Source organism: Kogia breviceps, chromosome 8 (genome assembly GCF_026419965.1).
Source record: "Kogia breviceps isolate mKogBre1 chromosome 8, mKogBre1 haplotype 1, whole genome shotgun sequence".
Lineage (NCBI taxonomy): Eukaryota > Metazoa > Chordata > Mammalia > Artiodactyla > Physeteridae > Kogia > Kogia breviceps.
In genome coordinates this window covers 24,186,315-24,209,723 of record NC_081317.1, presented here as the reverse complement: position 1 = coordinate 24,209,723, position 23,409 = coordinate 24,186,315, and the positions used below count along the sequence as shown (strand labels likewise).

The 23,409-nt window shown below is 38.0% G+C and overlaps 1 protein-coding gene across 6 annotated transcripts in view; it reads right to left on the bottom strand.

Annotated features, from left to right (window-relative positions):
* Positions 1–340: 340 nt before the first annotated feature.
* The window catches only part of CTNNAL1 (catenin alpha like 1), a 59,381-nt gene continuing 36,312 nt past the window's right edge, over positions 341–23,409 (bottom strand). For 2 of the 6 annotated variants that reach the window (XM_059072250.2, XM_067040997.1), the window contains 11 exons: positions 21,095–21,253; positions 19,189–19,281; positions 15,680–15,830; positions 12,104–12,141; positions 9,682–9,732; positions 9,435–9,589; positions 5,432–5,480; positions 2,412–2,468; positions 2,155–2,268; positions 1,388–1,471; positions 341–1,251 (listed from right to left, as the gene is read on the bottom strand). In XM_059072250.2, coding sequence (XP_058928233.1) covers positions 1,186–1,251; positions 1,388–1,471; positions 2,155–2,268; positions 2,412–2,468; positions 5,432–5,480; positions 9,435–9,589; positions 9,682–9,732; positions 12,104–12,141; positions 15,680–15,830; positions 19,189–19,281; positions 21,095–21,253 — 1,017 coding nt within the window. In that variant the 3' untranslated portion in view covers positions 341–1,185. The remainder of the gene's footprint in view (positions 1,252–1,387; positions 1,472–2,154; positions 2,269–2,411; positions 2,469–5,431; positions 5,481–9,434; positions 9,590–9,681; positions 9,733–12,103; positions 12,142–15,679; positions 15,831–19,188; positions 19,282–21,094; positions 21,254–23,409) is intronic. The other 4 variants (XM_067040996.1, XM_059072251.2, XM_067040998.1 and 1 more) reach the window with 4 other exon arrangements.

Genomic DNA, 23,409 nt, shown 5'->3' with positions numbered 1-23,409 from the left:
AACCAAGCTGAGTATATCCCATTTTCTCTCCAAGGCCTACAGTAAATTCAAGTTTCCTGCAATAAAATATTGACTAGCTAACTGGTAGTACTGTGGTTCTTCAGGATCTTGTGAATATTGACTGTGATGGTTGACCCAGATAATGATCATCAGACGAGCTTACAGAACTGCTGCCATTTGGCAACTGACATGTCCCGTTAGATTTCAAAATAAATTTCAAAGCACCCGGATACAGCACAAAAAACAAACTTAACTATGCTACACCATAAGGACAGAACTTATAACCAGATCCTTCAATCAAAACCCACCCCACAAAAACAAAAGCTTTAAACCGTAAAACTAAAAAGACTAAAGTTGTTTATTTGTTTTATAATGAACATTCCAAAGGCACATATATAAAATGTATGCTTACTCAGAATTTTAAACAGCTTAATTCAATTATTCTCTGTCTTCTACCTTCTGTTCCATCAGTCACTACTCAGAAGTACAAAAACTACTTTTTAAGCCAGTAAGATAGGCTTCGGATTGCAGCTAATATTCAGGGCAGACAGGCCAGCTATGCTAGCACGAGAACTAAAACCATCTTCTAGTGAGTTCCTCCAGGATTCCGTGGAGTGAGCTCCATGACCCTGCTTTTGGGTGGGGGAGGGACATGCATCGCAACAGGTTTCCTGTGCTCTGTGAATCCCTTACTAGAGAACAAACGCGTGCTCCTGGCACGGATGATCTGTGACAGAGGGGACAGGGGTTGAAGAAGAGTCCACAGGTTTAATGAAAAGCCTGCACCACCCAGACTACTATGTCTCTTCTGCTGCAAACTAGTGTCCCAGACGATAAGCTGAAAGTTAAAAAACTAGGAAGTTAGGGTCAAATATGCCAAAGGTGAGCATAAATTCAAAATAGTTTCTTTGGATTAAACTGTCATTAAGACAGTAGGGATATTTGGTTTGACTTAAAGAACATTATTCATGGCAACGTCCCATTCTAAAGAAATATAGCAACTATCATGGCATTTATTAGTTGTCAGAAAGCTTCACAATCGGTTTCATGATCAGAAAATAAAGCAAGATTTCAGTTTGTTTTCTTTACAAAATTGTTCAGTTTCTGAAATATAAAGCATCATTTGCTTTCTAAAAATGTTAGCTTTGCCACATGGTGTTCCAGAGATCTGACCTCAAAAGCTTCTCAAGTTTTACCATCCACAGAATCTTTATTTGTAACTGAGACCCGTCTGTTGTTTTCCATTTGGAGCTGGAAAGAATTAAGAAAATTAGTTTCTGCTTTACTTTACTCTTAAAATAATTGCAAAATTAAATAGTATCTATTTTCTTTTGCACTTTCCTTTAGACTAATTTTTTAAATGTGAGTTTAAGATAAATTATCTTACCTTCTTCAGCAGTTTATAGCAAAGTGAGAGAAGTTGGACCAAAGTAGCCATTATGCATCTTGTCTTTGTAATACTCTTATCAACCTATAGTGAGAGAAAGCAAGCGAATCAAATTCTTGTAAGGCAGCCCTCAAAAGACTTTAGCATTTAGTTTGAAAACGGTAAAAATGTCTTCATTGTAGAAATCTAAGGGGTCTCAAAGGGTATACAGATTAAGGCATCTGAGCTGACTTGATGACCTGAGGTCCCAGAACACAGAAGCAGGGATTGTTGCCCAATCTCATGCCAATTTCATGGAACCCCAGGAAGAATGGATGGAAAATCAACCTGTTCTATTTCAGACGGTTTAGGGGCTTCTCAAAGTGCACCAAATAGAGGCAGTGAACCCCCTTCTTTGCAATTCCTTGCACTCTACTTTTTTGCACTCAAACTCCCTAAAACAAACAACAGAACCCTTCACTCTGAGGGGTCTGTGCCCTAGTTAGTCAGGTGATGATGTTGGGATTTAAGGGTAGCTGCTCCGTGCTATGGTATTAATCATGTCCCCAAAGCTAATTTACCTGGTGAACCTACTGCTTCCTGGGGTCAGTTATAACTGCAGATGATAAATGGTTCTTGCAGTCAAGGCAGGAAAAATGGAAATAAATTGTTCTTCTGTGGGTATTAACCCTTTATTTGGAGAAAAAGGGGCTGGAAGCTAACCTAATAAAAAAAGAAGTGTGAAAGTTTCTCAAGTGCTTTCCCGAATGTCCCACCCTCCCTTTTACCTTTAGAAACACTTGATTCTGCAAAGGTGTCTTAGTTACTGCCTGGAGCTGGTGGCATAGAGGAACAAGCTTGTTTATTTCCAGGAGAAGCATAAGCTTATCATCATCTTTCAGCTGAAATGTAAATAAGGAAGTTATAACAACTCCAATGAAATTCCATCTTTCAAACCTTAAATACCTTTATACCTTAATAATATACCCTCAAAGTGGGTATTTATGACATCACCACCAGCACCAGGCAAGGATATGTGCATTACCTGTTTTGAGAAAGCTTGCACACTTGAAGCAAGCTTCAAACCCTCTTCAGCAAAAACCTGGTAGAAAGGAAAAACATCACTACATTAGGTGTATGTCGTCTAGATAGCTGGTAAGAAATACACTCATGGATAATTTTCATACAGAATTTAAAAAGTAAAACCTAAACATAAAAGGTCTGTCGTGGAACTTCTATGGTTTTTGTTGTATCCAGGAAAACACAAGAGTTTAACAGTATTCAGAAGCAGATTTCCCAGACTTGATACAGAATCAGTCCCTGCAGTGGCTCCCCTACACCGGGACACCTCCAATTACCATGCAGGATCACACAGACATTTGATACTTAGCCATAAAAATTATGCCTGGATTGGAAGTTCATCTCATAATATCCCCAATTGTAAGAGGGTGTTGAATCTTGGAACACGGGGTCAAAAGGGTTAGATGAGGTCAAAAGCGTTAGAACATTCCTGCTTCCAGCTCAGCAAGATAGAATGTGTCACCTATACACATTCTTCAACTAGCCATTTGAGGGGATTATTTTTTCCCTATTCCCCGTACATTGTACAATTTAGTGAGGAGAAGAGGATGACGGGAAAGAATACTGAAAAATACTTTAGAATATTCGGGATGATTATTTTTAAATGGTACACAGAATGTTTTAGAGTGAGAGATACCAGGGAAGTGAAGACTGAGCTTTAGGTGGCAGCAGGAAGAATGAAAAGAACAGGGCAGATTTGAGAGTGATTTGTGAGGAAAATAATAGATCTTGGTAATAAATTAGATAAAGCATATGAAGATGCAGAACAGGGAGGCAAATAATTTCAGGGTTAACTTTAATTCTCTTTCCAACAGCCTTGCTGTCATTGGATAACCTGATCTCAAGGTCAAATAGTCCTTAGCATCCTTCCCTATCCTTTAAAAGGGAAACCAGTGCGTTTTAAACATACCTTCTAACCAAACGGAATGACTCACTTACCCACATGTTCCTCATCATTCCACATTCCCACTTTCTCTGTACACATCTTCTCTTCCCTTCTAGCCTGCAAACCCCTTGGGGGCAAGATCCCTGTCTCACAGAGTACCATGGTTTTAAAACCACCTTAAAGCTGATGACTCCCAAATCTCTCTGTCCATTCTTGACCTAACCTGTCACCACTCCTGTTCATCCTACTTCGGCAAAATAAAATGCTTCATTCTCTCCCTCTAAATTCGGTGTTGTCCCTCTGTTCTCTCGCTCAGTAAATGGTGTTACCATTTACCCTGTTGGTCAAGCCCAAAACCTTTTAAAACAGAAGCCAGGTCATGCCATTGCTCCTCAAAACCCTCAATGGGTTTTCCATCATTCTTGGAAAAAAAAAAAAAAATCAAGGTTCTTCCCATGGCTCAGAGATGTCATATGTTACCACCTTCCTTCTGGCTCACTACATTTCACCCACGCTTGTCTCCTTGTTGTTCTTCAGACACTCCAGCCTACCCCTACACCTCAGGGCCTTTGCACTTGTTCTGTCTGCCTGAACTATTCGACCCCAAGATATCCATCTAGCTCGCTCTCTCAACACTCTACTCCACTCAGATGTTACTTCCTTAAAGAGGTCTTTCCTGACCACCCCCCTTCTATCACCTCTCTTCTTATCCTACAGGATTTTATCTCTCCGTACTTATATATGGGCATTATATATTTAACTTTTCATTGTCTATTTGCTCCCACTAGAATGTAAGCTCCATGGGGTGGGGACTTTCTTTTGTTCACTCTTCTCCAAAGCTCTTATCCCCAGGGTTTGACACACAGTACAAACTCAATGAATATGTGATGAACATTTTATGTAGACAATCAGCAGATGTTGGTTCAATGAATAAGCTAACACAGGAAGAAGGTGAGTAGTGGATCTTTTACAGTGAAATACTCTCTATGGTGTGGTGTGACTTGGAATGGATATGGGTCAAACTGAACAAAATGAATCCAGAATTTCTCCCAACTTTTTAAAAAGGGAAATAGCTCACTTATAGTCAACGTTACAGAAAATTCCGAATGAAGTATTTTCTATAATTCTTCTGACTCTGTTGACAATCACCCTCTCAAGCTGAAATCCCTTCCCTGAAGAGGCTCAGGTGAAAGCACATGGGAATGCCAAAGGAAAATACGTTAAGTTGATAAAGTGAGAGAAATTTCAAATTTCAAATACAAGAATGCCCTTGGTTCCAGAGAGGCAAACAGACTAACATGAAAGTCAGGGGAAATAAGAAAGGACTCTTGTAATCCACTTATCAATCTAAGCCTCCAGGTAAGCGAGGAGAATTAGAGCTAGGCCTATGTGGAGTTTCATGAGACACACAGGGCAGAAGGGTGAGTGTCAGTATATGTGTCTCTCCCTGGAGGCCCTAAATCATCAGGAATGTGGAAGAAGAAAGGGAAACTAATATGTACTGAGAACCTGTAATGGTCTCAGCCCCATGACAGATTCTTTCTTATGTGTTACCTTATTTAATCAATATCATTCATCCAATTCAATAATGAAGCCAAAAAGCTTTCCTCACAGTTAGGAACAGTATAAGATATGCATCTGCTGACAGGATATTTTCACCTACTTGGGAAAACCTAAAACTTAATATTGCATCTAGTGACTATCAAAGCCCATTCTACTTTATCCTTATAAATAATTTAAGGTTTTTTTCCACTAAGATAACCAAAACAGCTCCACAAAATGCTACTACAGTCCTCTACTTTTCTACCACTCTCTACAGTACACATGTGCTGTGCACGTAGGTAAACATACAAACATGATGCAGTAAATCATTTAGAAAACTAGCTATCACGAACTTTTAGCCCAGAATTAAAGTATCAGCATAGGGGAACTCCCTGGCGGTCCAGTGGTTAGCACTCGGCACTCTCACTGCCAGGGCCCTGGGTTTGATTCCTGGTCAGGGAACTAATAAGATCCCTCGAGCTGCATGGAGCAGCCAAAATAATAATAATAATGATAATAAAAATAGTGTATTAGCATAAAATGGAAATAAAACATACCTCTAGTTGATGAATTAAATCCTGGGAAGTTTTTATTGGCCCCTCTCCCCTGAAATAAAGTGAATTATTAAGGAGGTAAGAAAAAGTTATTGACTGGAAATTGATTTTATATTAAAGTTTTAGAGCATTTTGTGTATTAACAGATCCCAAATTTTGAAGAATAATATTGAATAGACTAATAATATTGTAACTATTCTTAAAGCAGCTTTAACATTTAACTATTACCTCTTAAGGCACTTTAAAAAAAATTGGTAAACATTATATATGTTAATTTTATAATGTAAAGAAACTTAAAACTGAGAAGTAAGTTTTATTTTTCTTTTATAACCTTCTTCATTTTCTTTCTTTTTTTTTTTTTTTTTTTTTTTTTTTTTTTTGCAGTACGCAGGCCTCTCACTATTGTGGCCTCTCCCGTTGTGGAGCACAGGCTCCGGACACGCAGGCTCAGCGGCCATGGCTCACGGGCCCAGCGTGGGATCTTCCCGGACCAGGGCACGAACCCGTGTCCCCTGCATCGGCAGGCGGACTCTCAACCACTGCGCCACTAGGGAAGCCCTAACCTTCTTCATTTTGCTTCATAAGTTAAAGATATGAGACCTGATAATATGCCTTAACTAAAAGACCTTTGTTCCATAATGGAAAAAAGGTCAGACCAAAATCAGGACATTCTCATTTTTTATTCTAATTTCAACTCTGGCAGGAATTCAATTGTTTCTGATGAGGCTGTCAGTTAAGTTACAATTATGAGTCTATAAAATAATCATAGCAATATTTGTGCTACCGCTCTCATCAGAAGATTAGAGAGTATCATATTGAAAACTACCAAGAAGAATTCAGACCTTTACAAGTGAAAAGTAAATTATAACAAAGAGCAACAGAATGCATTAAGATGAGCAACAGCCCAGGCATGAATCAGAAGATCTGAAATCTAGTTTACCAGTTCTGCCTTTTAATAGCTATGAGATGTGAACAAAACATTCTTATTCTCTGATAAACTGTTGTAAGGATCAAATGAAATTATGATGCAGAAACTACTTTAAAAACCATAAGGGGGCTTCCCTGGTGGCGCAGTGGTTGAGAGTCTGCCTGCCGATGCAGGGGACACGGGTTCGTGCCCCGGTCCGGGAAGATCCCACGTGCCGCGGAGCGGCTGGGCCCGTGAGCCATGGCCGCTGAGCCTGCACGTCCGGAGCCTGTGCTCCGCAACGGGAGAGGCCACAACAGTGACAGGTCCAAGTACCGCAAAAAAAAACAAAAACAAAAACAAAAAAACCATAAGGTACTGGCAAGTGAAATTTTTAAAAACCATAATGCACTAGAAAAGCTAAAATATATAAATTTTAAAGAAATATGAGTAACTGTATATAAATGATAAAGAAATTACATAAATTGTTAAGACAACCTTACATGACAGCCTGAAGGAAAGCTATAAAACTGCCCAGGAAAACTACAAAACTGGATACTGTGAAGACTAACAGATGAGTCTCAGAAAGAAGCAATTAGATGAGGCTGGTAAACCATCGTCTTAAGGGAAAACAGAAAAATTGTTTGGGGGAAAAACAGGTACACCGACAGGGTGGGTAGAAAACAAAGCCAGTTTGAGATTTTACCACAATCATATTATCAAGACTTGCCAAACTGGCACAAGGCGTCATCCATTACAGAAAATCCATTTTCTTTTCCTGAACTTCAGTGGCTCCTGTCCAGTAACCATATTCCAGTAACAAGTCCCATTCCATAGAGCTTTAGTTACTCCTATTCCTCATGCTTCCTAGTCTCTGTGGGATGCATGTCACCCCTTACCACAATCCACTATTCTGACTCAAATAAAAATTGCTGACCATATATAATCCTGAAATATTCTGAAATAAGAAACAAGAAACAAAAGGGGCAATCACAAACTTAAAAAACTTTCTACTGATGAATCCTTTATGTGGGAAGATTTTATATACTAAACTACATTTAGTAAGTAATAATTTATTTCTCAAGTTTCTATTGGTCAAAAAAAATTTTTTAATCCGATTTTTATCACGAGATAATTAGCATGATTCCACCTCAAAGGAAAGATCTTTGTTTCTACAGTTAATCTTCACATTTCAGTTACCCACACATTGAGTGTGGGTAAACAAAGGAATTCCATTTTACTTCCTTTTGCAGACTTGACTCATCCGATTTTTAAATGATATGAACCAAGAAAGGAGGTCAAAATTAGTTTTGGGAAAACTCAATCCCCAGAGAAGCTTGCTTAGAATTAAGAACAAAGGAAGGAAACCACCAAAGGGGGGGGGGGGGGAAATGGTCTCCAATAATGGAAAATATGGAAAGATATTAACAAATGACTGCTAACCAAAGGCAAAATTATTCAACTCTTATCATTTCTCCTTCACCCTCCAGAGGAATCATTTCCCTTGAAAAGGTAGAAGACATCATCAAGACAAGAATGAATGCTTCTTCCTCACTCCTAATCGTCCTTCCATATGAAGGAATCTTCACTAGCACAGCATCCCTCACTTCACTCTGCTCTCTCACTTATTTCACCCCAGAGAAGAGGGTGGACATTTACTGATCTTTGCAGTCTTTTCGGTGACTTTGTGAAAATAAATTAGACATGGTACGCCTTTCTTTTCTCCTTTTTCTCTTGGTAGTAAAGGTGCCTTTGGGATATACCTAGTCTTCCAAGTATTTTAAGAGATATGCTCTTCCCCTACAGGGTAAGATTTCTTAATTCTAGGGATTATTTTTAAAAGCCTACTTGCCTATGGTTATAAACCTCATTATTGAGTATCAGCTTTATCAGTATAAACCTTACTGGCCCCATCTGCCTATTCTTTTGCTTATTTTTTCATTTTGTTCAGAACTTTGGTGGCGAAAAGGGGCTATTTATTGAGCCCCAAAGCCCACACAGTTGTAGAGATCCCAATTACTTTAACTGAGCTTAAGACTCCAGTCCAAATGGATTACATTCCAGATTACTGAAATAATATGCAGATGTGAATGACTGCTGGTTATAATTTCAAAATCATAATGAGGAGAGAAGCCATAACACTGAAGATATCAAGTATCTTCCAGTTTCTAAAAATGAAAAAGATAGATATCAGAAAACAAAAAGCTCGAAGTTATTCCTTGAGGAAATTCTAGAACAGGTCATTGAGCAGAAAACAGATAAAATTTTTAGCAACATGGAAACACTGTACCGTATGTATAGTCTTCCATTATTATAATGGAAGACAAATATGAGCGACATGGACCTCATTGAGGCATTTGACCAACAGTCTTGTAAGATGAACAAGACAGAGAATGTAGGTCAGGTAAATGTAAAGTTAGGGAAATTCTCTGCTATATAATGAATACTGATCCATGGATGTTTGGCACCCTATTGAGGTGGTAGACCTCACGGCTCTATTCTTTGATCGGTACATAATCCGTCACTGTGTACAGATTTAAAAGGCATGTTTTCTTTTTTATATCTTTATAGGAGTATAATTGCTTTACAATGGTGTGTTAGTTTCTGCTTTACAACAAAGTGAATCAGTTATACATATACATATGTTCCCATATCTCTTCCCTCTTGTGTCTCCCTCCGTCCCACCCTCCCTATCCCACCCCTCTAGGTGGTCACAAAGCACAGAGGTGATCTCCCTGTGCTATGCAGCAGCTTCCCACTAGCTATCTATTTTACATTTGGTAGTGTATATATAAAAGGCATGTTTTCTAAACTTACTGATGCTGGCTGGGAGAGACACTGATATATAGGATGACAAAAAGCAGAAAGCAAAATTATTTCAAACTTATGGAAGGAATCGTACACAAACCTAGAAAAGGATCTCTTCTAAATCTAAATCCTAGTTAAATGAATGTCTTCTTGTTGCATTCACTTAATACTTACAGGCTTTTTATCATGTATTTGAAACCAATTTTAACCTATCAATGTAACATGGCACTTTTGCTTTACACCAGATATCATTAAATTCATTTTAGAAGATCAAAATGTAACTACATTTACCTAGTAAATAAATACAGAGAATAGGCCATACTGGACATGTTCCGTCCATATCGAACAATCTCGTTCTCCTGATCCTCCCACTTCTCAATCTCGCAGTTGGCATCAGAGGTGAGCAAACCCAGCTTGAGTCCAAGCTTTGCTATCTTGGCTTGCTCCTACAAAACATACATTTTAATCACAACAATGAGTCATTAAGTATGTAAAAGGAAGATTAAAAGTAAGACTACTGCAAAGAAAAAGGTCTTGCCTCAGAGTCAGGCTTGTCTGGCTTTAATGATTTCAGGTTTGCGTTATTCTTCTGTGACAAGAAAAAGATTAGAGCATCTTAAAAATAGGTACGGTTAATTGTGAAGAAATGCAATAGTCATAGAAAGCATAACAACCTGTAATAAAGCATAACACACTTGTAATAAAATTTTAATATAAAAATTTTCAGTACATACTGAAACTATATTAAACTGTTTAAGTATAAACAAACAACTACAGTTGACCCTTGAACAACGTGGGGCTTAAGGGCATTGACTCTCCGCCCGCAGCTGAAAATCTAAGTATAACTTACAGTCAGCCCTCCGTATCCGCAGTTCCCCTGTGTCTGTGGTTCTGCATCTGTGGATTCAACCAACCCCAGATGGTGTAGCACTGTAGTGTGTACTACTGAAAACAATGCACAAAAAAGTGGACCCCAAAGTTCAAACCCATGCTGTTCAAGGGTCAACTGTAATTGCAAATACTCTACTAATATGTACATTCAGCTTTGAAGAAGTAGTTAGAAATCTGGAGTTAGGGAAAGCAGATCTGTGTCCCAGAAACACTTAAAGACTTCTGCAGTCTTTTCATAGTCCAATTAGTATACCCCCAAACCTCCCTGGCCCCTCTGTTAAATTATGCTTAGGAAATGATGTAATAAAATTAATCACTATATGTAGCTTTCAATATATTCCTAATGTTATGACTCTGGAATTCAATTCCTTTAACAAGTTTGCCTTTTTGAGGGCTAAATTTCAGCACCTTAGTTTCACTGACATCCAGATTCCTAATCCTATACGCCAGGTTATATAGGAGATTATACTTAGAATTTAGGATTTAATATTTGAACCAGCATGTTTGATGGCCCCTATATTTGAAACAGCAAGTTTGTTTCTATGTTGGCTATTTAGAACTCAGAATATATTTCCCCTAGGGGAGAAGAAAACATTGTACACTGGTTAGGTTACCAGACTGGCCCACAGATGATTACTTACTTGTAGAAACCACTACCAATAGCAATGTTTCTCTGAAAAATATATCCAGAAGTTCTCTGGAGATGGCAGCCCAAGTTGGGCATTCCTCTCATTCTGAAATCTGGTGGGAACTCCCCTAGCTGGGGCAGGAGTTCCAGAACAGCTGGGCTAGTAGAGACAGAAGGGCCAGGAGATGCAGGGAGCCATTTATTTTTTTAAAGGAAACATTTATTTCAACCATCCACACACACACATACACACACAAACCCCACAGAGTATATACTCACACACATGTACACAAAATACAAATTATGATAAAACAAAACACGCAGGTGCCCACTTAGCTTAAGAAGATAGCTTTGAGGTATATGTGTACCTCTCCGTTTTTTGTTTCCCTTATTATTACCATGACTTATTGCTTCTGACCAGCTATTCTGTCACCAGTTTAACTGCAGAATAGAAGAGCCTCAACTTTTTCTCTTTTTTCTATCCCATCGTTTATATTTGTTCACTTAACATTGCCCTTTTGAAATTTTCTAATCCTGTTTACTATAGAAGAAATAGGAGAAGGTAAAGGACAGAAAATAAATACAGGGAATCTATAAAGAGGCATGGACACACACACACACACACACACACACACACACACACAGGCTGCCTCTTAGATTCATTAGAAAATAAACAGAGATAACTGATGATCTCTTCGGCTCCTCCTTGTATAGTCACATCATCTGCATCTTCTTCCTTAGTCTAGCATAAAGCAATTTATAAAGCATTTAAGAAAGTTAAGAATACCCTAGAGGTCTTTAGGTTTTATTTTATTTAGAATCTTACAACCCCATCTTATTCTTTTAAATTTAGTTGTGTTTTTGTTATTTTTATTTTTACTTTTACAAATTATTATTATCAAAGTGTTTAATGAAGACCGAAAGGGAATTGCCTGAAAAGGTACAGAAACCATCTTAATAATGTAACCAAGCCTGCCATCTAGTGGGCACTATTTTGCAATGCAGTCAAGATGCATCAGCTTCAATTGTGTAAAGCTAAATGAAGCATTTCAAGTCTCTAAATATAAACAGAATGACTTATTTTCATCAAGAAAATTAAGAAAGTTATTAGTTTGCATAAAATTGTTCCAACATGACCTTGTGAATTAGACCCAAGATATGAAGAACAAAAAGACCTCTGACTTCAGATTATGGCTTCTTATTAATCATAAGATCTGTTACGTATTCCCTCAATCCCTCAAATCTAACACAAATAACCAAACTATGGGCTACATCTAGACTGCTACTCAGAACAACAATTCTGAACAGTCAAAATTTAATATCCTAACTTTTTTTTTGTTATGTCAGTCATTGGAGGTTGTGGGGGTAGCAAGAGGCAACAAGAGCATAATTTGAATTCTGAATAAAAACATTCTGAAGTGTACAAACGTTTTCTACTTACCATTGGCTTTGGAAGTGAAAGGTAGCCATACTTCTCTCCTAAAAATAACATATATAACTTAAAACAAATTTTCTACTATTCACATTTAATTTTTAAAATATTATTAAATAAACAGAAATGTTAGCACATTAGTTTTGATAATTTAGTCTATTAATTACATGTGACTGAGAAATAAAATTGTAATTTGGTTGGTGAACATGAAAAAATATATTTGGTACAGAGTTTGATGTACAGAATTGTTTTTGAAGCACTGTCTTCACAGGGGTATTATAAGTTTAATACTCCCTAAATCCTTTGTTTAATACTACCTAAATCAACACGACACTTGTGCCATCTTTACTTCTGAGTTTACAGCTCCAGATAAATTAAGTCCAGAATTAAGTTCAAAGGCCCTCTCAGCTTATGAGGATAGCAAAATGATTTCTCATGACAGCCTGCCTAACTGCTGTCCATTTTCAATATCCAGAGCTTTTCTGCACCTCTACAAAATAAAGCTAATCCCCCAGGGACAGGAAAGCCTCATTATTTCACTGAAGATGGGTGATATTAGTCCTTATTAGAAGTTCTTATAATTAGCTTTTTTGGTTCTGAAAGGGGCTTTATATGGCATGATCCATCAGAAAAATATTCATGTCCCCAGACCCACTTAAAATGAATCCCTAACCACTAAAGGCTAGGCAGATTATTAACTAACCTCAGGAGTAGGACTGGGGTATTTTAGAATTCGGATTAGACCAAATCCAGTTGTCATCCTCAAACTCTCCCTTACCTATACATTCAATTAATCATCAAATCATACTAATATTACTTATAAAATTCTTAAATCAGCCCTCTTATCTTCATTTCCACTATCATGGCCCCATCATCTCTTGTCTGGATGGATCACTCCCTTGTTGCCGACTCATACATCCCCCAAGTAAGCTCATATTTATCCACAAGCGTGTTCCTCTTCCTGTTCACCCCATTTCAGTGAACAGCACCTCATGCGTCCAGTCTAAGCAATAAAATAGGTGCAGAGTTATGGAACCTGGTACATCCCTATGAACTGAAGCTTAGTCAGATTAACTTCAAGATGGTTCAAATACAACAAAGGAAATTCAGCTTCCTTAAATAAGGGATAGAATCTGCAGGCTATGAGAGAAAGCTTCTTTTTGACGTTTATTTGTCTAAGATAATCTCAAATTCTAAATGTTGATACACACTTATCACTAAGGAAAGGTGGAGTCTTTTTGATCTAGGTCCCTTCTAATACAAAGGCCATGGCCTCCCTGAAGGCAGAACTGGATGAAGGCAGAAAGGGAGGAAGATAAATATTGATTTTTGAGCTCTTAAAACAATCCCAGGAGGCCCTATTATGAAATCTAAGGGTCTCTGGGTAAGGGGACAATAACCTAGCTCTCAGACGGACTTCAAATATGCGAACACTAAAGGCTCTTTTTCATTGCTTAGCATGTTGTTTGCTGCTTAATTGTTTGGCTAACTGATACTTGCAAACGTATCTAAGTTTCCTAGTCAGGAGAGTCAAGATATGCAGAGCAGAACTAAAGTGGCTAAAATAGAGCAAAGGTTTTCCAGTAATAGTTATGAGTTATGCCAGTAGCAAACAGAAACCAGAATCTGAAGAATACACTCTGTCCTTTGCAGTGGGCAGGTGCGAGGAAACAGGCAGCCTTGTCATAATAACCATACAGAACAGGAAGAGCAGCACCGTGCCACTGGACTCAGTTCAGTCAACAATGGCTAACTCAGAGTTGGGCTTCTTTGCGGAAAAACTATTCTTATGAGCTTCATGATAACAGTCAGGAAAAAAAAAAAAAGGCAATAAAAGAAATTAAGCAACTCTCTCTCAATTAACCCCACATAAGTTAGGATGCCTCTGAACAGCAAGATACTACCAGTTAAACAACGGGTGTCCCACTGATCAAAGGCAGCAGTGTCCTGCCTAAAGAGGAACTTCTGTTCAGCACTTAGGAAGTTAAGATAACCCTGATTTGGGGGGACAGGTAACCCAAACCTAAAGAAGAGATTATTTACATAATATCCAGTTTGAAAGTAAAAGAAACCACAGTGACCATGTAGGCCAAAAATAAGTATAGGATTTTCCTATTTCAAATCTGGTCTATCTGTAGGGGATTCTAGTCTAGTGCTCAGAAAGACCAGGAAGCTTCTTCTCTTCGTTTCTTAAGCAAGTCTTACGGCAAAGTGATCATTCTTCTTTAAATATGGATCAATTATATCAATTTACCTTTTAATATATAAAACTTGCCTCACATAAAAACCCATGCAGCAGGGCTTCCCTGGTGGTACAGTAGTTAAGAATCCACCTGCCAATGCAGGGGAGATGGGTTTGATCCCTGGTCCGGGAAGATCCCACATGCCACGGAGCAACTAAGCCTGTGCGCCACAACTACTGAGCTGGCACTCTAAAGCCCGCGAGCCACAACTACTGAGCCTGTGCCACAACTACTGAAGCGCACGCACCTAGAGTCCGTGCTCCGCAACAAGAGAAGCCACGGCAATGAGACGGCCGCGCACCGCAATGAAGAGTGGCCCCCACTCGCTGCAGCTACAGAAAACCCGCGCACGGCAACGAAGACCCAACACAGCCAAAAATAAATAAATAAATTTATATTTTTTTAAAAAAACCATGCAGCTGTAAGTACTTTATCATAGCATCAAAATGATATGCCATTCAGACTAGCTATCACAGAAATCTTTAAATGCAGAAGCATGGTAAGCATTTATTACACGTTACAAATTATGTAATATCTACAAAGTCTACCATTCCCTGATTTTTAAGCAAATCAGCAATTACCCTAAATGGGCATTTTTTAAAATATGAAATGTTTAGATATTCATATTCAGTAAACATAAATATGTAATTTGATGTTATTATGACTTTAAATGACATTTTAATTTAAAAAAACAAGCATGCTCGACACTAACAGAAGCCATTAGAAAGGAAATACATAAGAACACATAAACATAGATAACTGGATACACAGTACAATGGGAAATAAACAAAACTCCAAGTTGATGGTAAAATAAAGAGTAAAAATTATGCCTTCTGTACATTGTATGGTGCTATTCTACATGTTGTAGAAATACCAATGAACTTACCCACCAAAGGAAATATTCCAAGATTATGTAGTCATCAAGGAAAGAGATTCCATCCAAGTGGAAGGAAAGCAATTCGAAAATCAAATAACTACATTCATTTCATTATGAAGTTAGTAGAATTACATCAGAGAATTATTGTATTACAGAAGAGCATATGTACTAAATCTAAAAAACAATTTATAAGAAATATAAAAATGACAATTTCAATAAGAAAACTAGACTGTTAATATTAATTCAAAGGAATCTAGTATACTGTTGTACAACAAATTTTACTGCTTTGATACTAAAATGCAGGACAAATAATATTTTTATAATTTTTTGTGGAAGATACTTTACTATAAAAATAACCCAGTTGGGTTATAACAAGTTATTCATTTTGCATCTGAGGTTTGACATTAGAAAACTAATAGTTACATTAAAATACTAACATATTTCAATATATGGACAGTTTCTCACCTCGTCTTCCTTCAAACACATCATTGATTTCTCTCAGCAGTGTTAACATGTCACTAATTTGGGATTCCCAGGCTTCACAGAATACATCTAAATTTTCTTTAGCAATTTTACTAGATGGATGCAATGTCAAAGTTTCAGCAGCAGAAATTATCTAAAGAAACAATATACACAGGTGTGAGTTTCAAAATCTTACCTCTCAGAATCATATTGGAAACCAAACTTAAGCCTATACTGTTCAAGTCACTCAATGACACAACTACAAAGCAATTTCCACACATAAGCCCCATGTTGGGCAGTATGGACATACAAAACTTACTGTTTCTTATAATCTTATCTATAGATAAATAGTAGGCATTATTATATATAAGCCTTTATTCAGGGAGCAATTATCTTTATTCAAGGAAAGTTCTGTTTCAACAAAGTTATTTCCATAGCATAATTCAGTTATACTCAGACTACAAAGAGTGTACTGTATACTGCAGAAGAAGAGATGGTGTAGTAGTGGTAATATTAGTAATAGTGGTAGTAATGGTGGCAGTAGTGGTGGTAGCAGTAGTCGTAGTGATGATGGTAGTAGCAGCATTGGTATTAGTACTGGTACTGGTAGTAGTTGTAGAAGTAGCAGAATTGGTATTAGTACTGGTAGTGGTAGTAGTAGTAGTAGTGGTGGTGGTAGTAGTGGTAGTAGTAGTAACGTACGCATACACCTATGAGGACATGGTAGATATATCCTTGAGGTACTGTGATAGGTGCTTGATATTCATTAGTATTAATCCTCAAAAACACACAAACAAAATACTATCCTTCTCAATAAGCACTGTTCCCATTTTACAGCTGGAGAAACTGAGACTCAAAGATACCAAGTAACTAATATATGACTCTTCCTTCACCTGCTATATGCCCGGCACTGTACCCATGTTCCAGGTGCTGGGGAAACAGTTGTGAATGAAACAAATAAATGTTCCTCTCTTCATGGGGCTCATATTATAATGTGGGGAGACAGGTAATTAAAAACATGTAAGTAAATTATGAAATATCTTAGATGATGAATGATACGTACAAAAACAAGAGGTAAGGAGGGTGGAGGGTGTTAGGCAGTCACAGTATTTTAAGTTAGGTGGTCACTTGCAAAGGTGGCATGTAAGCAAACTGAAGAAGGGGAGGGAGTCACAGGGAAACCTAGGGAAAGTCGTTTGGGAATGAGGTGGCAACATTTCTGATACATTTTAACAACAGCCAGTAGGTTAGTGTGACTGGACTGACATGAAAAAAAGGTAAGGTCACCAATGGCCACGTGATGGACAAACACGCACAGTAAAGATGGACTTTATTCTGAATGAGATAGGAAGTCACTGAAGAGGTTTCAGAAACTGATATGTAATGGAAAAAGACTATGAGAAAGAAAAATTTTAAAAAATATATATATATATATAAAACTGAATCACTTTGCTGTACACTAGAAACTAATACAACATTGTAAATCAACTATACCTCAATTTAAAAAAAAAAAGAAAAGAAACTGCTATGGTCAGAGTCAGGCTGCCTTTGAGAGAATTAGACTAGGCGCTCCTCCTGGGTGAGCATAGACCCACAGGCACAGGCTTGACAAGCAGGTGGCAGCTTTCAGAGTAGAACAAGGTTCCCCATCTTCAGGGAATGTGGGCACATGGCTCTCCATGGACTACAAGCTAGATGCAGCAGTGCCGCCTTCTCAACCAGGAGCCACTGTACAGTGTGGAAACTATTCCACTGTGCCCTGGATATGCTGTAACATTGTAAAGGAAATATAAAAATGACATTGCTGGGGGCTTCCCTGGTGTCGCAGTGGTTGAGAGTCCTCTTGCCGATGCAGGGGACGCGAGATCGTGCCCCGGAGCGGCTGGGCCCATGAGCCATGGCCGCTGAGCCTGCGCGTCCGGAGCCTGTGCTCCGCAACGGGAGAGGCCACAACAGTAAGAGGCCCGCGTACAGAAAAAAAAAAAAAAAAAAAAATATGACATTACTAAAGCAGAGATATCCAGAAGTAATATAAATTCTCCTAGAGGCATGCTCTGTTTTCTTGAATTATCCCTTTGTGAGACAGATAGTCAAGACTAGGAATAAAAGCTGAGGCTATGGGAATAGAAAAAGCTTCTCAAGTTACAGAAATTGACAGCAGGCTCTATCTATCACCATCCTGGAAAAGAAAATATACTTTTCCTAATATCCCTGCTGCAATGAAAACTGTAAGCAGAGAATTACAACTAAATAGCAAGTAGGGCCTGAGGATATAGCAAGCAGGGCCTGAGAATAACAAGAGCTGACTGTATATGGCAGGAGAGTCAAACTTTAGTTCTACTGAAATACATTTATAGCCAAGGCAAGTATATGACTCCCAAATGGACAAGTAAATATTGAAGCCTTGGTTTCTCCCAATAAACAGAGATCCTCTGGTTATAATAAAATGCTCAGCCAATGGTCACTGCTGAGGGTCACTCAGATAGTTCCTGTTTCTGTGAGAAGCTTTTGATACTATTCTCCATGGGGAGCATAAACATCCTTCCAGCATCCAACTTGGGTCTGCTAGAGGGCACACACACCACCTTTGTCTCTAAGTTGCTTTTGCTGTTCTCAACTATAAATCCAGGGGCTCGACATCTACCATCCAACAATGCAATAAGGAGTAAGTCCTTTTGGCTGCCATGATGAATGAAACAAATACACCTGGTAAATTGTATTTTAGAGCTTAGACCTAAAAGGGAAAGGAACTTCTGTCCCTCCCTTTTTCCCTTAATTTGACAGAGACAGTATTAAATGTGATATCAATTGTTAAAATGCTTTTGAAAATTCTAAAAATGAAGTGATATTATAGAGAATTCAGAAAAAAATAGCTCACATTTCTCCCTAACAAGAACTTTTGTTTCTGCACATTCTTATAGCCATTTTCTTATATATGTACATTTTATATAGTAGCAATTATAGCATATAAACAAATCTGTATCCTGCTTTTGTCACCTAACATTTTAATGAAACATTTTTTGATGTTGCTAATTCTAGTTATCAAAGTTATTACTATAACATCATAATATATTATTTGCCTAACTTAAGATTGTTATTTTGCTTCTAATTGAATCTTATTATAAGTAATGTAACAAGTATTGTTTTTATTTTTCTTTTAATCTCCTTATGTCCTTAGGAATTATTGGGTCAAAACATGTATTTTTATGGCTTATCACATAATGATAACTTAGTTATCAAACATGTTATAACGACCTGTATTGTAAACAGCTTCAATTAAATAGATATAAACTAGGGTATCAATTAAATGAGCCAATCTCTAATTTGGCAGATGACCAGATAATCCAATGGAATGTTCTGGCACACTACCAACAAAAATTCCATTACCTTCATTTCTCTCAGTAGATTTGGCCTGTAGTTATGCAGAACCATTTGTGTCTTCCTTGTGCACAATTTGTTATGACACTCAGATAAAACATAATATGGAAGGAACGATCTGCTGTTGATCATACCTGCTGGCCAGTCACCTGAAATGTCTCCTCTGCATGTATACAGGTTATTTCAAGAGGTTCTGTCCCAGACACATGCCTCAACAATCGACAGGTCTACAAAAAACCATTTCTATAGTTCAACTTTCTCATTCTTCACAATACATAGCATCATTTTATAATTAACAAAGAAAATAAAACATTAAAACCTATAAAAATAAATTTGTACATTAATAAGATTATTATAATATTGCATTGGTTACCAACGGATTCTCTAGTAGCAAAGCAGGAACAAATACGGGTTTATTAGCATATACCCTACTGTTTCTACTTCCTATCTGATCATGGCAAGGTGGTCACAGAATATTAGAACCAAGAGGAATCCTGAAAGTACCTTGTAGTGCCCACATATTTTATGCATGAAGAAACGTGGCTCAGAGAAGGACTTATCCAAGGTCTCTCAGCTAAACTGTCAGTTACCACAAGCTACACTTTCTTTCTGCCAACAAATAACACTTCTCCCTGTCAATTAACACACCTTTTACTGGAGATAACACTGGATGAGGAAAGACTGATATAATGAGTAAAGAGCCTGTATCAATGAAAATTTTTGAAAATAATTTTTCAATAATTCCTTGAGGCTTAAAACAGAAAATTAGGGAAAATTTTTTTTTCACTTTTTAAAAAGATTTGCTGCAGGATTCCTATAATTAGAAAGTTTGCCTGCAGTCATAATACTTGATTTATAAACAAAACAGCATCAGATCTATTTTTAAAAGGAGATGTATCTACAGTCATTTTAAGAATGCTCCCTAGTAGTTTTCAGATGTAAACAAATAAAGGAGAGGAAGCTAGCTTAGTTAGTCTAAAAGTTCCTCCTAACCATTAGTATGTGAGATTCAGTGAGCAGGGGACATTAGATAATATAAACACAGCTAGATGGTTCATATCTGTGCTGTTGGCTGGGACGTACCTCATATATACAAGGGGATATATTCATCACGTGTACAAGGGTTAAGTATACATTTCTTTACTAGCAGATGTCTGACATTCTCAACAGGTAGAAGGCTTACAATATCCATCAATAATTGGAAATATAACAAAAGGGGCAGGTAAAGCACCAGTAACACATAACAACAAAGATTTGGGCAGAACAGGAGAGATTCCGAGAAGGAATACTGTGCTGAATGTCTTCTCTTTGTCCCTCCATATCCGCTCTTTTTTCTTCTTGGGAGACTGACCTATGTGGTCTACAGCTGTGTTTGGCCAATGGGAAGCCCCAGCAATACAGCAGCAGGGATGAGGAGGGTAAGGGCCTTTATTCTCATGCTCTTTCCCTGCAGGTTGCCGTGGGCTGTCTCTGTGTCTAGTCCTAAAACCACAACTACTCAAGGCTCTCTGAAGGACTCTGTGCCCTTCCAGTTTCCAGAAACCACTCACTCCCCCTGTTAATTTGGTTGTAGGAGTAGTACCAGCTCTGCTGTCACTAACCCCAATTCCTGTACTCTCATGGTTTCCCCACATCCTATCCATGCAATTGTAAATGGCTCCTTTATTAAACCCTCTTAAAATTAACCTAATTTGAATGTGCCATTTCTTTCCTGCTGAGACTCCAAAGATTCAGATACAAACAAGGTCATATCTCCAAGGTGTATCTCCATTGCTCTACTCCAAGATCTAATCTCTTTGATGGAATAAGGAAGAAGGTTAAGAAGGGCATTTGTGGGTTCTAGCATTGTTTATTGTTTTGTTTTAGAGGACAAATTGTTATAAGAACAGAGCAGATAAACATGATATTTTTAAAATTCCAAAGGCAAGAGAGAAAACGCTCTTATGAGTAAACCAAAAACTGTATGTGTGTTCATATCACCTGATGATAGTACAGCTTTCTTTAAACTACAGTTTCTTTAACAAGCAACCTATTGCTCACCTCAACAAGCCGCTCTTTCTGTTCAGAGAGTTTGCAGGCATATTCAGCCAAACCTTCTAAATTTCCTTCTACTCCAGTAAGCTTTAATGCTTTGAGAACCACATGATCAGCGTGGTATTTTACCAGATCTGCTGCCAGCTGAGCTGCTGTACTATGAAGCTGCAGATGTGGGGAGTGAAGGGTAATGAAAAAAAGACAACAAACAATAAGGTTTTGTGGCCAAAAACCTCATGAGTACTTTAAAAACTAAAGAGTAGCAACCTCCTATCAGTCCCACTTGATCTGCTGAGGGGAAAGTGTAAAGTTTCCTGTGGTGATAGAACCGCATAGCCCCAGGGAGCTTGCAACTTCTCCCAAAGGCAGGAGGGATATTGACATCTTTGAGTCCCCCGGTGTAGGCGGTAACCCTGTTTGCAGAAGATAACTGGTCATCCTGGGAGAGTAGCCTGATCCTCTTCTCATCCTGTTATCAACCAGCTCTTTCCCACACAGCTTCTCTCTTACTTACAAAATGCTTCTGCTATTCTTAAAGTTAGTGAGAAATAGAACAGTATGAAGAGGATGGTATTCTGCATATTAAGAGGAAAATCAGACGGCAGTTCATTATCATTAATAAGTTTTTAAACAGACATTTGAAAAAGTATCATTGTGAGGTGCAGTCAAATATATATTCAACAAATTTTATTAAATACCTACGTTATGACAGGAACTGAACTACAGGCTGGACATACATGACAAGTAGGACACAACCCCTTTCCTCGGGGGCTCACAGTTTATATTGCTATCCACAGCTTTACTGTCTAACTCTTGGGTCACAGGAGAAATGATGGATAAAAGGAGAATGAAAACCTCAAGGTTTTATTTAACTTTAGGTGGAATGGATTTTAAGCATTGCTCACTCTCACTGAACATCTTTGCATACTATTAGCTCCAAAATCTTTTCTTCTCCTTATCCTGCCTTTAAAAAAAAATGTTATGACAGGTTGTTTGGGGGTTCACCAGAAAGAGATTATTTTTAATAACACTGTCCTAAGGAAAATCTGATTTTTAATTAAGCCTATTTGAATGAAGTGATTCTTTTTTTCCTGGAAGTAATCCAATGTCCATTCAAACTGCAGGACTTTGTACAAAATTAACAATAGGGGAGTCCACGTTCATGAAAAAAATCAAGTGAGAATAATTACAGTCAGAAACAAAGACATTAAAATGCATTTTCCTTTGGAAATCAAATGCACGTAAGAATTCAAAAGATTTTGTTTAACCATCAGGGTCATAGAAAATAGCTAATGCCAGCCTTTTATTTTACAAACTATGAAACAGGTCCCTAGAGACTGAGTGACTTGTTGAAGGTCACGTAAATCTTACAAATGGTTCTGGAGACAACTTATAAACTCCAAGGGAAGAAGGTGAATAAACATGAAGTTCCTGCTCTGTGCAAGGTACTGAAAGTAGCTTTACAGACATTATCTCCCTTAATCCTTATAGAAATTCTTCTAGGTTGATGTTATTATACCCATTTCAGAGGTAAGGAAAATGAAGCTTATGGAAAGCCACTCAGTCTATCACCAAAAGATTTTATGTTCAACTGATAGCCACAGTCTTAACAATAGTTTAGTTAAAATTGAATAGGCTGGAAAAAATGAGTAGGCTTTCTTTAAACCATAGAAGACCATATCCTTCTAATGTTTAATAGGATGTTAAAATGAAGGTTTCAACAGAGGTCAATGAAACATCACCAGACAATTTATATATGAAACTCCAATTCATTCTCTTGAGCCCTTGACTCTCTTAAAAAATATAAAAGAACAAAGAAATTAGAGATAAGCGAGAAGAGAGGTTTTTGTGAGGAGGCTTTTTCCGGTGCTCGCTGTGAATCCCCTCCCAGGCACACCCCAGAATGGAGGGAGCAACGTGGCACAGAAGTTACAAAGTAAGGGGCTGGTCAGGGGAGGCACCAGGAGAGCCTCTGAAGAGCACACTCAAGTATTCACGACAGGGAAAGTCAGCTTTAAACATCTTCGAGCCCAGTGCCTCTCATAAGGGCACCAGTCACTAAGAACTCCCCACTTCCTCGCTTCTTTCCCTGTGCCACAACCTGACAAAGATCTGGAAGAGAAGCTAGATAATAGGGGATGAAGGGCCTGAAAAAGAGACAAGAGACCACACCTCCCTCAAAAGCCCTACGTGGGCTGGAGGAGTGGGGAACAGAAGCAAAGTCCTACAATTGAATGAATCAAAATACTGATTAATATATTGGAACGAATATTCTCATGTTGGAACTGAGTTTGTATTTTATGACCTAAAGCAGGGATTGG